The 14,319-nt window shown below is 28.5% G+C and overlaps 1 protein-coding gene across 1 annotated transcript; it reads right to left on the bottom strand.

Annotated features, from left to right (window-relative positions):
• Nucleotides 1-3,870: 3,870 nt before the first annotated feature.
• Nucleotides 3,871-6,444, bottom strand: LOC109809922 (GDSL esterase/lipase At2g30310). Its single transcript, XM_020373351.3, has 3 exons — nucleotides 5,708-6,444; nucleotides 4,646-4,907; nucleotides 3,871-4,437 (listed from the first exon to the last, which is right to left on the bottom strand). Exons 1-3 carry the CDS (start codon nucleotides 6,323-6,325, stop codon nucleotides 4,226-4,228), a joined length of 1,092 nt encoding a protein of 363 aa, XP_020228940.1. The 5' UTR covers nucleotides 6,326-6,444; the 3' UTR covers nucleotides 3,871-4,225.
• Between the last annotated feature and the right edge of the window lie 7,875 nt (nucleotides 6,445-14,319).

Genomic DNA, 14,319 nt, shown 5'->3' with positions numbered 1-14,319 from the left:
GGAGTTATGTTAGTTTTTTTTATACGTTCTCACTTTTGCATTTCACACTCTGAAGAACTGAGAGGAAAAAATACCTTAGGAGATCATCTCATAGACCTGTGCCTTTTGCCTAATGTTCATGAAGGTGATATGGGGAGTGAGTAATCTTGCTCAAGGATGTGGGATAATTGTTGGGTAGTGAGGTTGACTCTCATTTTCGTATGCATAGTATGAGAGAAAATCCCAATTTGAATCTATTCTCTGATTTTTGTCTTCTTCATGACTCATCAACTCTTTTATTGATGTTATTTGTATATATGTATGGTTAATTTGGTGTATTGAATTGATTTGATATGATTTGAGTTGTCATGGATTCTTGTATAAGTCCTAAGGGAATGCATTAGGGTCTTATTGTGTGAGTAATGAATAGAAGTATGTAATTTTGTGAAATTTGTGCCTTTTTGACATATAACATGATTCTTTTGATGTGTTTACCAATTGAAATGGTCAATTGGTACTCTTGTACATAAATAATAAAATTCGCGTTTTTGCATATTTTGGTTTTCTGATATAGTGTTGGGCACTAGTTGTGTCTCACCAGGCATCATCATGGCTAAGAGAAAAGTTAGTTCTCTATGTCATTTATGTTAGACGTGGGTTGATCCTTGCTAAGTGTGAAGTGAGTCATGTCGAACGTAGGTCATCTCGAGAGTTACGAGTTTTCTCTAGGTGTGTTATGCTAGGTGTGGGTTGGTCGTCATATTAGGTGTCACCCCTTGCATGTATCTTACTCCTTATGGTAACTTATGATGAATGGTGTGATTATTCCTTGTACTCCTTGTTGATCATGAATTGAATGTGGATTGTATCGTTGTGAATGATTAAACAGTGCAAATCGTATGTAATTGGAAAATTGGTTGAGTCTTGTGTGACATGCATCACATATATACATGAAAATCGATAAATCAACAAATTGATACACATATACATTGTATATATATTGTGATTGGTGTCACATGCATGCAAATCATAGTCCATGTTCATTACATCTTGTGTGTTAATGAATTATGTAGAGTGATTGGGATGAATGAAATATAGTTGTGAATGATTTATTGACATCTTATTGTGAATATTTAATTGTATATATATATAGAGGAGGGTTATAATAATACTGGTGTAACTTTTATTAAGTATTACACCGTTCAATAACTTTATATTAATTATGAATTTTGTAAATCTAACCGTTAGATTGAAAGTTCATATCACTTTATATGTGTATGTCAAATTTTGTTAAAATTGAACAACTTGAAGGTAATTAAAGTATTCATATTTTAGTATATTTTGAAATGAATATATTATGTCAATTTTGTTTTATAAGAATGATGTATCAAATCATCTTGGATTAATATAAAATTTTATATATATGATCTATGAGTAAAGAACTTTCAATCTAATGGTTGGATTTACAAAATTCACATTTAACATAAAATTATTAAGTAGTGTAACACTTAGTAAAAGTTATACCGGTGTTATTATATAATCCTCATATATATATATATATATATATATATGCATTACAATGATGTATCTATTATGTTTTGTATGTTTGGCTATTTGGCCTTATTTCACATGCAATCCGAAATCTTTAGCTCCTCAAGCTTTGATTTCAAACTCAACTACCTTGGATCAACTATAAGAAGTGGGAGAAAAGGGTTTTAGTGAAGAAAGGTGTGGAGAAAAGAAAAACACTACAAGGGAGTTGAATAATATTAGTAAAAAAAACTTATTTTTTTAAGTAGTGAAATAGTAATGCTAACAGTAAAATCTGTTGAAGAAAGGATAGACAAAACAGATGATATTTTTATACAATTATATTCCACATTGTATCCTTTACAAAACACGTAGTATACATGATGCATGTCACATAGACACAATGCATGTTCATATCAATCATATTCATAATTATATATATACTCAATCTCAAGTCACAATAATCACATTCCTGCTAAGCAATATCACCCAAACTTTTACATTACTAAGTTAGACTTAGACTTAGCCACGTGATTAATCACTCATTTCTCACATAGCTCGTATCTCATAATTTCAAGGATCACTTTAGCCCAACACATAATTTCATGTCATCCAAAATTACATACAACACCCTTAATTACATATACATCACTCATCATAATTTCATACTATTCACATATTCAATAGTTATTCCAAGCTATCAAACAATCACATGTAATTTAGGTGAAGGCATAAGGTGACACTCGACATCAAGTGCCCTATACCTGGTTCAGTCGAGACTAGGAGCACTCTTTACTCTTAGAGAGGATTACACTCAACGCAACCCTTCCACATTAGGTAAATTTAACTACAGTAAGTCCTTAAAGCTCTTACGTTCGGTGTGACCACCCTCATATGTTGCGTCAATACCAAAAAGAGTACTTTATGAATCTCATGCTTGATGTGTATGTTAGTCAGGTAGCCTCATATAATTTAAGAGGGGGGGTGAATTAAGTTTTTCAAATTTTCCTATTATAAAACTTTTCCGAATTACTTTCTTACAAATTCAATTCTTTAGATAAATTTATAAGTAAAGAATGAATGATGATGCAAACTACTCAATCACAATTAATAACACGCAATTAAAAGTGTAGGGAAAAAAAATTGCAAACTCAATTTTATACTAGTTCAGTCAATCCTGCCTATGTCCAGTCCTCAAGTCTCCCACTTGAGATTTCCACTATTCTTGTAAACCTTACAAGACTTGAATCCTCCAACACCTTGGAACTCCCTTTTCTTGTGTTGAGATTCAAAAATCAACAAGGAGAAAAACTCTTTCTCCTTCACAGATCCAATGATCAATTTGAAATTTACAGAATTCTCTTTTAAGAGTAGATATACACTTTTATGATCTTAATGAACTCTTTTAGAATAATACAAATGAATTTGGTCAAGATGTTTTTGTATATGACTTTTTCATAATAGAGTTCATAACCTATTTCTGAAAAATTATAGGTATTTATAGACAATTGTTTCTTAGGTTATGTCTTTTCATGAAGAGTTGTAACTCTTTATAATTTTTCAGAAAAGATACTTTGGTAATCAATTACAAGACTTGGTAATCGATTACAACGGTTTTAAGTTCAAAAAATTGAAACGTTGTATTTTTTAAATTCAATTTTTTTAAGTTTTCTCTTCTGGTAATCGATTACAAAGTATGGTAATCGATTACCAGAACACATTTTGTATTCTGAATTTAAACTTTGAAGTTTCCTTGTTCTGGTAATGGATTACAAGGTCTGGTAATGGATTACTAGAACATATTTTTGCATTGTTTCAAAAACTTTTATGTAGAAAACTTCATATCAATAATTTCTTTCACAAATCTCTTTTAAGAAATGATTTGAACTATTCTTTAAAGTTTTTGTTAAGTCTTTTGAAAACATTTTTACTTAATTTCAAAAGATTTAAAACTTGCTTAAATTTAAAGAGATTAATTTGAAATTTTTGAAAACTTATTCTCAAGGTCAAACATACTTGCAATTCTAAAAGATTCTTTTACATTCTTAGCTAAGTTGACAAGACTTATCTATGTAACACTTGAGATCTTGTTCTTGTATCAACTTGTTTTAGCTCAACCTTGATTCTTCTTCAATGTTTTATAATCACTTTGGCATCATCAAAATATTTGTACATATTTTCTTCCACAGTGTACCTTGTCATCCCCAGCATAATCGTCACATAGAGCAACCCATGCTCTGTCTCGCCTGACGGCTTCATATTGTGCTTGACGCAATATCAATCAAATCCCTTTTGTTGAATTTATAAATTATGAATAATTAATTTCAAAACAAGTTCTCACGAATTCATGTATTTGGGGGTCTACAGTATGATGAATTCGTCCTAACCTCTAATTAATTCTTCCTATTTGGTTCGAGACATTTATAATATCGGTTGACATTCAATCTGCTCAAAATTTCCTTTCTTTAAAAATTATAGGTAATGGTGTTTTTGTTCCCAAGGTAACTAATTAAGGACTGAATATAGATTCAAGTAGTATCCTTAATTATAAAGGAGTTGCGAATTGCAAGCTTCATAAACTCATCATTCTCAAATTTGTACAATGATTGAAATTCGTTTTATTAATATATTTTTCTATACAAACAAATTTTTCACGTTTTATATAAATATAAATAATATCAGTATACACAAATGAGGTGGGTGTTAAGCTCCATATTTAAGAAATATAATCCATATGAAATTGGAACTTGGGCAGGACATTCATTTCTAGGTATTTAGCAATGTACTGGTAGGCTACTTCCGTTGGATGGACACTGTCCCAAAATACATATTTTGAAGGGTCACCACATATTGGTGTGATTTCATTACACAGTGGAGTTACTTCAAATAAGCCAGTTCCACAACACCCTTTACTTGTTTCCTTGAAGCCTATATGTTAAAATGTTATAAGAGCACATAAATATTGTCACAAATGAATCTATGCTTTCCATACCATTATATATATATATATATAAATAAAGGTGTCTTTGGTTCTTGTTTTGGCAACACCTTAAAATTAAAAAAAAATCATATATATTTTAAAAGCTTTATAAATATGTGACCAATTGACCTAATATACTAAAAAAATGTAGCTCACCATATTTTTCCGGTTGATTGATAAGGTTGATCAATGGGTCATATACATTTGTATAAACAACTCTGCTTCCTGGAAGCATTGCTTGTATTTTAAGCAATCGCGATGCTAATTTTTGATTGTAGAGCTTCGCATCTGAATTCTCATCCTCTACACATTTCCGTTCCTTTAAGCTTTCAAACTTCGCTGTTATTTGAATGGGTATGCAACCAATGGAAGGAAGCCCAGTAACAGCAAATTTTCTGCATCCAAGGTCGTATAGTTCCTAGTACAATTTTTTACACAAAAGACATGCTGAGCAGTGTGCACTATATATATTACATATCAGTTGGTGATTATAGGTGTTTCTACAGTGTTGACATTGAGTCTATTCTGAATCCGTGAATCGTATAAATATAAGCATCATTGGTTTCTACTAACTCACTAGACATATATAAAATAAACATTGCCAGTTTACTTATTATCTATATTAATCTTTTTTCACTCCTTACGAAATTATTTTTGTTAATTACTTGTGGAAAAAAATGCTGAAGTTATAATAATATAATTAAGAATTAAAAATTTTATTCTTTGAAAAGTAACAAAGTTTTGATTTTACTCTTTATAAAAATATTTCATATTTCATCCCTCTAAATTAAAAATAAATCACTTTTTTGTTTTTATTATTATATGATACTCATTAATTGCTTATATATATTGATCGATAGGTCAAGTAATTATTTTAGATGACACTACTAATGTCTCTAATAATATCATCAACATGTAAGACTTCTATTTTTTTTTCCTTCAATGTCTAAGAAAGATATTATTTATTTATCTTAAAATGAATGTTAAAGACCAAAATTAGTTATTTAAGTTTTGGAGATATGAAAAAAAAAAAATTTTAAAAATATCAAAATTAAAATTTCTTATTTTATAAGAAATAAAAACAATAATTTCATATTTTAAATAAATAAATTGATAACAAGAAATAATCAAAATCAAATTCAAAATCAAAATTCACTCATTTTATGGAAATTAAAACCATACTTAGTCTTATAAATTAAACATTTACAATAAACTTACCTTAACGAAGATTTGAAGCCGATTCTGCACATAATCTTGGTATCCATCAATGTTGAACTCCGATTTCCTAGTAGGAATGTCATAAAAGTTGAAGAGAAAGTCATTAGTTCCTGCACTAATAATAATCAGCGCATTTCCAAGTATTCGATTAGCTTCATTTTCCCCTGCAATGTTCTTGATCCTTTCTACATAAACTTTAAAGTATTTAATTTGCTTGGACATTGCTATGGCACCAGATAAAGCCGTAGTCAAATCATCAAAACCTGATCCGCCAGATGCGAAGCTAACACCTGTGAGAAGTTCTTCATCTGATAGGTTTGGATCAAAGATAGGAGGGACAGTGTCTTTAAGGTTCAACATAGAGGCAATAAAGTCAGGAACCAATTTCCCATTAGAAAATCTACCGGTAGGCACGTGACCAGGGAAATCCTTACCATAGGGTAAATGATTTCCCTTGGCTAAGGTATTGATGTAGTTGTTATTCCCTGTGTCTACTGTTGAATCCCCAAAGACTAGAATAGATGAGAACTTGGGTGTCATTGAGACATTCCTAATGCTTGTAACAACTACAAAGGTGCATGCGTGCATCAAAATTAAGAAGTAGATTGTATGAGCCATTATTACTATAACTTTTTCATTTGGTAAGATAGAACTTTGGTTACCATGTTATATTTATAGTGCATGGGCGAAAAGACGTGTTAGTTTCTTTCGAATTTAAATTTGTACATTGCAAGTGAACTGAATTCAAGAAACCTAGACGTGAGAATGATGCCAAGACAACTATTTTAGGTAAGCGACAACAACATGGAGGAATTTTCCTGAAGTTGATTGAGCCAAGTGTTTGAGGAAATATGATGGAGAGGGGAGAACAATATTTTCAATCCATGGAGAAATGATTTAGATGCAAGACTAAAGTCAAGTTTGAGACGTCCAAGTGGAAGGAAATTTCTTCCTGGACCTTTTTTATTAAACATTAAAAACTCAAAACTTATAAACACCCGAAAATATAGTTCTCTATGGATCGCATTAAAAATATGGATGCGGTTCACCGGGGAAAAACAAAATTGACATAGTTAAATTTAAACAAAACAAGTCATTCCCAAGATAACATAACATTATACATTATTGTTATGCATACTATCCATTCATCAAATATTAGAATATTATAACATCATTCACCAATTTTTCAAACAATGTATACATCATTCTCAAGTAAAACATCCACATTTCATATCACATATATGCAAGGTCTCAAAATTAAACACTTAAAGAAATAAAATAACTCACCACTACAACTCATAAACTATCTCTTCTTATCTAAAACTTTTATGACGTCATGTGGTCTAAACACGTTATCTAGATATATACCTATGTTATTATGTTGATATTAATTTTATCATAAATAAAAAATAATTACCCAAAATGTATATGTTGATTTCAAGAGTTGATTTTATCATTTACTATTTTAAAAATAATAATAAAATTGCAGTATTTTAGTCTAATTATAAAAAAGTGTCACAATAAGTATATTAATTATATGTAGGTATATATCTATTTCGCATATAGCTACACATAATTTTAGTGTTGATTTTGAATGAGATTTAAAAACATATTTTGTGTGTCACTGTAGCTTATACTCATACTTTTTAACAATATACTAACATATATTATATTTATTGTGTAGGTAAAAGTAATTTTTAGTGACACTTATTGTATCACTATAGGATGTGTGTCACTATACAACAATTTTCTTGTAGTGGATCTTTGCAATGCTTACAAGTTTCTTACATTAATTTTCACGTACAAAACATGAGGCTCATTTTGTGACTTACATAACTCAATCACTTAATATTTTTTATGTGATTTTCGAGTATAAAATATAGTTTCAAATGTGTAGTTTCTAACCTAATAAGTAAAACTCTATTTGGTTAACCACTTAAAGAGAAATCACTTAAATACTGAGATATGTTCATACCAAAATTTTCATAATTAAACAAACTACACAAAAACTCTCAAATCATACATACAACTCTAACCTCCAATATATCCAAACACATCCTTTTACTCAATTCACAATTCAATTAGTTAAAAACATTTGATTATCATTCTTATAGTCATTTATCATCATCAACTCATACAAAATATTGAACCACATCAAAACCCCAATTTTAGGCATACATGGCCCTAATTCATCATCATTTCAACTTATCATTAATATATCAATCAAACATAATTTGGTACACAAATTCAGATAATATTCAAAGAAGTAATAATTGATTCCTTCATAAGAAGTCACACAAATTAAATCCATTTACCCTTATCCCTCATATATGTCCAAAGATATGATGATCTCACTTCCATTACCTAGAGTGACGATCTTGTGGATCAACGTGTTTCCTATAACTTTGATAGCTAATATGCATCTTTTCCTATAGTCTCCTCTAAGTTTCCTCTTGTGAGTGCTCTATATTTTTTTAAGAAGATTTGCAATAACTTAATCCCCTCCATTTTACTTCTTTTAATTAACCTTCGGGTTGAACTTAAAGTCTAGCCCAAAATCTTTTAATTTATCTCTCTCCTTTTATTTTATTAATAAAAATACTTTTGCTTATATTTTTCTTAGATAAAGGTGAGACATCCAAAAGAATCACCATAGATCTAAGACATCCCAACGACGTTGGCACCCCAAAGACTAACAATCATTTACGGCATGTTTGATAAAATATAATCTAAAGAAAAAAGAAGACAAAAGTGGGATGTTACATAGACAATTAAAAATTTATTTATTCACAAAATATGAATATTATTTAACATAATTGATAGAGAATTTTTTTAGCTACGAAAATAATGTTTAAAATTCATTTTAAAAGATAAATTAAAAATACAAATAACAATTAAAATAAATTAATGGAGACACAAAATATTTATACTGTAAATAGAAATTATTTTTAAAAACGTTACAAATTATTTATAATTTATGATTATAAATATATTGTATGTATAAATTTATAACGATAAAAAAAAAAGTAGTAGAGTCATAACTAAATTTGTCTTAATTTGCTTACAATCCTTCTTTATTTTATTTAACTTTCAATAGAACATTTCTTTATATTATAACTTAATTAATCCAAAATTATTTAATATATAAGGGATGTTACAATGTGACCACAACTTAGGTGCAAATAAAGATATTACTTAAAATATAAGAAGAAAAATGTTGTAGCTGGTTCTCTTTACTATTAAAAATTGAACTGGGGCAGCACTTCTCTCTCGATATACTTGGCAAGATAAATGTACGATGCTTCAGTAAAATGAAAAGAGTCCCAAAATGCATATTTTGAAGCGTCAATACTCAATACACACTGGTGTAAGTTGAGTACATAATGGACCTCCACCAATTATCTCGATCCCGCAACACCCTACATTAATTTGTTACCTCCATACCTATTCACAAATGCCCAAATCATATTATTTTCATTATTTTTTGTTTATCTTTCATTTAAATATTTCTTACTTTAAATCATACAAACATTTTACTATTAAAAAAAAAGCATTATGCGAAAAATATAAAGAAATTACATTTTTCTAAGGTTTCTAAGGCATGGTTTCATATTCAAATTTTAATATGATAAATTTAGTGATCACAGTTTGGTCAAGACATATATATTTGAATATATAATTCATAAATATATCTCACCATATTTTTCAGGATTATTGAGAAGGTTGAGTAGGGAGTAAGTTAAAATTTAAATTTATACTTTTTTGTTATTCATGTTCTAATTATTAGATATGTCATTACTTTATTCTAATTGATTTTTTTATGCAGGGAAAATTAAATATCCTTTTTTGTTCACTAATAAATTTTTTCATAAAATTAAGCAAAAAGTAAAATTGGAGAATCCTTTAATAAATGTATTTGAGATTTTCATAAAGAAGAAAAATTATTATATTTAATTATGCATAATTTTATTAACTTATATAGTATAAAAAATTAATATAACTTACATAACAACTATCATGCTGAGAGAAATTTAGATATCATATTGCACAGTTTAATAAAAAAAAAATTAAATAATTATTATTTTCATTTAATTATAGCATTTATAAGGATTTTCGTAAACTATATCTAATTCAATTTTTTATGTATCATATATATATATATATATATATATATATTAATTAAATTTTAAATTTTTAAAATTTTAAAATAAAGTATTAATAATTAAAATAATTTTGTATCATAATATAAATTATTTATTTTAAATCTAAAATATAATTAAAAATATCTATCTATAAAATTTTAAATATAATTTATATATTTAAATATAATATTCAATCATGTATATATAATTTATTATAAATTTTAATTATATATAATCAACATTTAATATCACGTGATGAAATACCAATAACAAATAATGTGTATTATGTGATCATGTTCATTCAAAACAAAATACTGGATTGAATTGAAGGGCCATCTAACTTGTACACGCGCTTCCATTCAAAACTTTCTGATCCATTAATTTGTTGATATATATTGAATTATTTATTTATCTAACTTACCAAGACAAAATTTCATCTGTATAATGACGTATGTTTATATCACCAGCTAACTGTTGTATGGAAAAAATTAAAATTGAGTACATACATCTATCATGAAGATTGAAGACAACATTATTTGAAATAATTTGAAGATGACAATCATGGTGGTCCCATTCTTTTATCCAATTATAGCTTGGGTCCAGGGAGATGAGTTCATTATTATAGGTTGGTCCACAGTTAACTAAAAATGCTAAATACGTGTATATGAGAATGATGAATACGACGGTGTGAAGCTATGGATCATTACGCTGAGTTGAAAGACAAGCTGGTACGGCGCAATATAAACCTAAATTAGAGCTATAAATTTATTCAATTGAAATCTGATCTATTTCCAATTGTTCTTTCCATTACATTTAAATTTTTATCAATCTATGTCTTAATTATGATCATAATTACATATCGTTCCTTTATTTGCCATCGATCCATGTTCTTTGAGTTGAGGCCTTGAGGGTTTCATTAGATGCTAAGTAACTTGGAGATGGAGTTGCTTAATAATTAAATTGCTTTTCATATCTCTTATCCATGAATTTAGTTCAAACACTTTTGAGCATAGGACACTTACGTACATATGATAATATATGCTTAAAATAAGGGTACTTTCCAATTCTCCTTTCAATATCCATATCTACCTACAACCATACGTGAATTTGCTTGTACTACTATATGAACATTAATGAGCCACAGTCAGGTGGCCGGCAATATTGGCGGTGAGTACTCCATGCAAGCAAGAATATTCATATAAAGTTTTTTTTATTAATATATATGCATTTTTTGTATAACACGAATATTCCAAAATTTTAGGGAAACTAAAAAATATAATTCTTAAATTCTTAAAAATGAAAATATATCATCGGTTCAAATTTAATTTATAAAATAGTATATACATGATTATTTTAAAAGAATAAATGTAAAATTAAAAATTAAGAATAAAATGCATATTTCTTTCTAATCAAAATAAATTAAGTAGGAGTATAAATACAAATCACTTTGTATCAACGATAATAAGCATACTTATCTACAAAGAAATATATGGTATTTTCTAATTAAGTTGAGCCTGCTGCAACCCACGTTTTCATAAGGTTCATGTTTTATAGTTTTGTCCGCATTGCAAAAGGGTCAAGGGCTTTTATCTTATTTTGGTTTCTTTATTCCTTTGTCTTTGAGTGAAATGACTGAGTTTCTTGATTCAATGACAGTATATAAATTTATTTATTATAACTAGCTCGCTATTTCCCATGGTTTCTTCTGGATCTACTTACATGATTGATCTTTGATTGATCAAGGCCGCAGTTTTATGGGGACTGGTGTTTTTGTTTTTTCTGCTTTTATTATTAATATGATTTTTGTGTTTATGATTTATTTAACTGCTTATATGTTGTCGCGACATAAAACAATATGCAGTGTCCTTAATTAGTAGAAAAAATTAAAACTGAGGTTAATTATATGAATTGGTCTTTCCCTTATACCATGTTTATTAATTTGTAAACTTTTTATACATTAAGTTTTAATTTAACTTTGATATAAAATATAATTTATTGGATATAATAAATCTATATAAATTAAGAAGGGATGCATTCCAAAACACCGGATACTTTTGAAAGAATAATTAACAATGTGAATTCATGAAAGGTATATGATCAAAAGTGTTGGGATGCAAGCAAAGTTCCACATCGTTCAAACAAGAGGATGAACATGAGTTTATATATACACAATTGTCTCTATTGGTAAAGAAGTCTTTTAGGTGATGTCCAAAAACAAAATCATGTTTAATGTCCAAACACAAAACCATCTCACATTATAAAGAGGTCTTTTGGTTGATGTCCAACACAGATTTTGTCCGCAAATTAGTTATATTCTTGAAGTAGAAATCTTGACGACGATATAAAATTTTGTCAGATTTGTTTAAACTAAATCCCAAAACTCCTCAGGTATTTTCCAACCTTGAATTATATTTAAGAAGAAATTAAAGGATTTAAACCCTCTTACAAGAAGGATTCCGATAGCAAAAAAGTCAAAGCTTCAATCAAAAGGTTGTTGAAATGAAAAATCTCAATTCAGATAACTTCTAAATAAATTTGATTGACCTGCTAATCACTATAAACGACCAGTTTGAAGATTATACCTCTATCTATATAAAGACTAATTGATGTAGAAATCCAACAAAGAAAGGAAGTAAACATATTAATTTATACATAAAATTTGCAAAATCATTATTTTATAAACAAGCTAAAGAGAGTAATTCCAAGTCAATCACTTCAGTTTTGTTTCTACATATTGGTATCATCTAGTGTTTGTAAGCTTTGTGTTGTATTGTGTTTCCACTGTTTGAGTGTAAAAAGAACATAAAGTCTAGAGTCTTGTATATTAAAGGATATTGCATTTCTTTAGAGACCGATGAATAAGGGTTTAATGTTATTGAAGTGTGAAAAAAAAAAAGAGAAGAAAATCCTACTAAGCTAGGTAGGGACTAGATGTAACATCAGTAATTTATGGGAGAACCGGTTTAAAAATCTTCTGATCGTAGTACCCTTCTATCTAACACTTTTACGGTCATCGCATAGTTTAAAGATTTGACATTTTTTCTTTTGAACAAATCTGTTTGAAGCAAAATAACATTAACACTTAAACAAGTTTAATATATCAGGAAAAAAATATTTTTTGAAAGTTTTATTAATACTAATTTGTAATTAACCTTAAGAAACATAATTTAAGTTTTCTGGTTTTCTAAAACCTATTTTTCATAAACTCCAAAAGCTCAACTATGAATATCTATAATTAAAGTCTTATTTTTGAACATTTGCGGACAATCATATTATTCCATCGATCAAAGTACATTCTTATGATTATATATCATTTCCTTGCTCCTAAATATTGTTCTGATAGCCAAAACTTAGTGTTGAGTAAAGAATTACTTTTGTAGGTTATAAACTTTCTCCACTAATTCAACTTATCTTATTGTGATTCTCTTATCTATCTTATCAACATGCATATAAAGAGCGATTCTTATAAAAACATTTATTTAAGTAAAAATATAAGAACAATTAATAACCGTTCTTAAATTATACTCTATCATTATTATTGCTCATTATCATCATACTATTCCACTATTAGCATTAATGTTATCATCACCAATAATAACAATACAAACATATTAATAGTAGTGGAAAAGACAATTACTTTGAGGGGTACTATAAGAGGTATTTATAATTGTTTTTTTTTAATTATAGCCTATGTAATTATCGCGTCTTTGATAATAAAAAAAAATTTATCGCGTCTATACTAATTAATTAATGTTTTCAAACAAAGGGTTTGGTAATGGAGACAAATTTATTGGCCATTCTTCAGTAGTAGACTAATTTTCTTTTCCTACATCGAAAAACAAAAAGATAGAGCGAGAATATGTTAAACGTGCTATGGTCGATTCTTTTGTTCTATCATAAAAGGAAGGAAATAATACAAGAATGGTGTGGAAAATGATCGTGTGACTGTGTAAGTATATTGTTCGGCTAATAATAATGTCAATTCATGAGTGTTTTCCTTCTTGTTTCTTCCCTTTTGTGGATAAGCTTTTGACTGCGTGTATATGTAGAGTTAGGGTAAACCGCACATTAAACGCGCGTATCCAAATTTCCACAACAAAGCTATTTTTTCTGGTAGAAAAGTTAAGCAAAAAAAGAGAAAAAGGAAGAAGAATACATAACCAATTTGACAAGGTTTAGGCCATACTTCTGAATAGATATTCTTCGAGTTCGAGCCGTCACTAATTGCGTTAAGTATTCAGATTTTTTTGCTTGTTTATACGTGTGGTGTACCCAAAATAAAAATAAAAAATAAAAATAAAACTTACACAGCAACCCCACCACTATAACATGTGAACGTGACTGCGCGAGCGAGAAAAGCCAAAACAGAAAGAAAAATTGGAAACCACTCTTTGTGGCGGGGTAGTTTGGTAAATTCGAATCCGTTTGCATTATTTATTTTATTTATGAGTTATGATCGTACCTATGGTC

The sequence above is a fragment of the Cajanus cajan genome, chromosome 9, assembly GCF_000230855.2.
Source record: "Cajanus cajan strain Asha chromosome 9, NIPB_CcT2T_4, whole genome shotgun sequence".
Lineage (NCBI taxonomy): Eukaryota > Viridiplantae > Streptophyta > Magnoliopsida > Fabales > Fabaceae > Cajanus > Cajanus cajan.
Note: the sequence above shows the minus strand (reverse complement) of the source record. Positions and strands in the feature narration are given on the sequence as shown.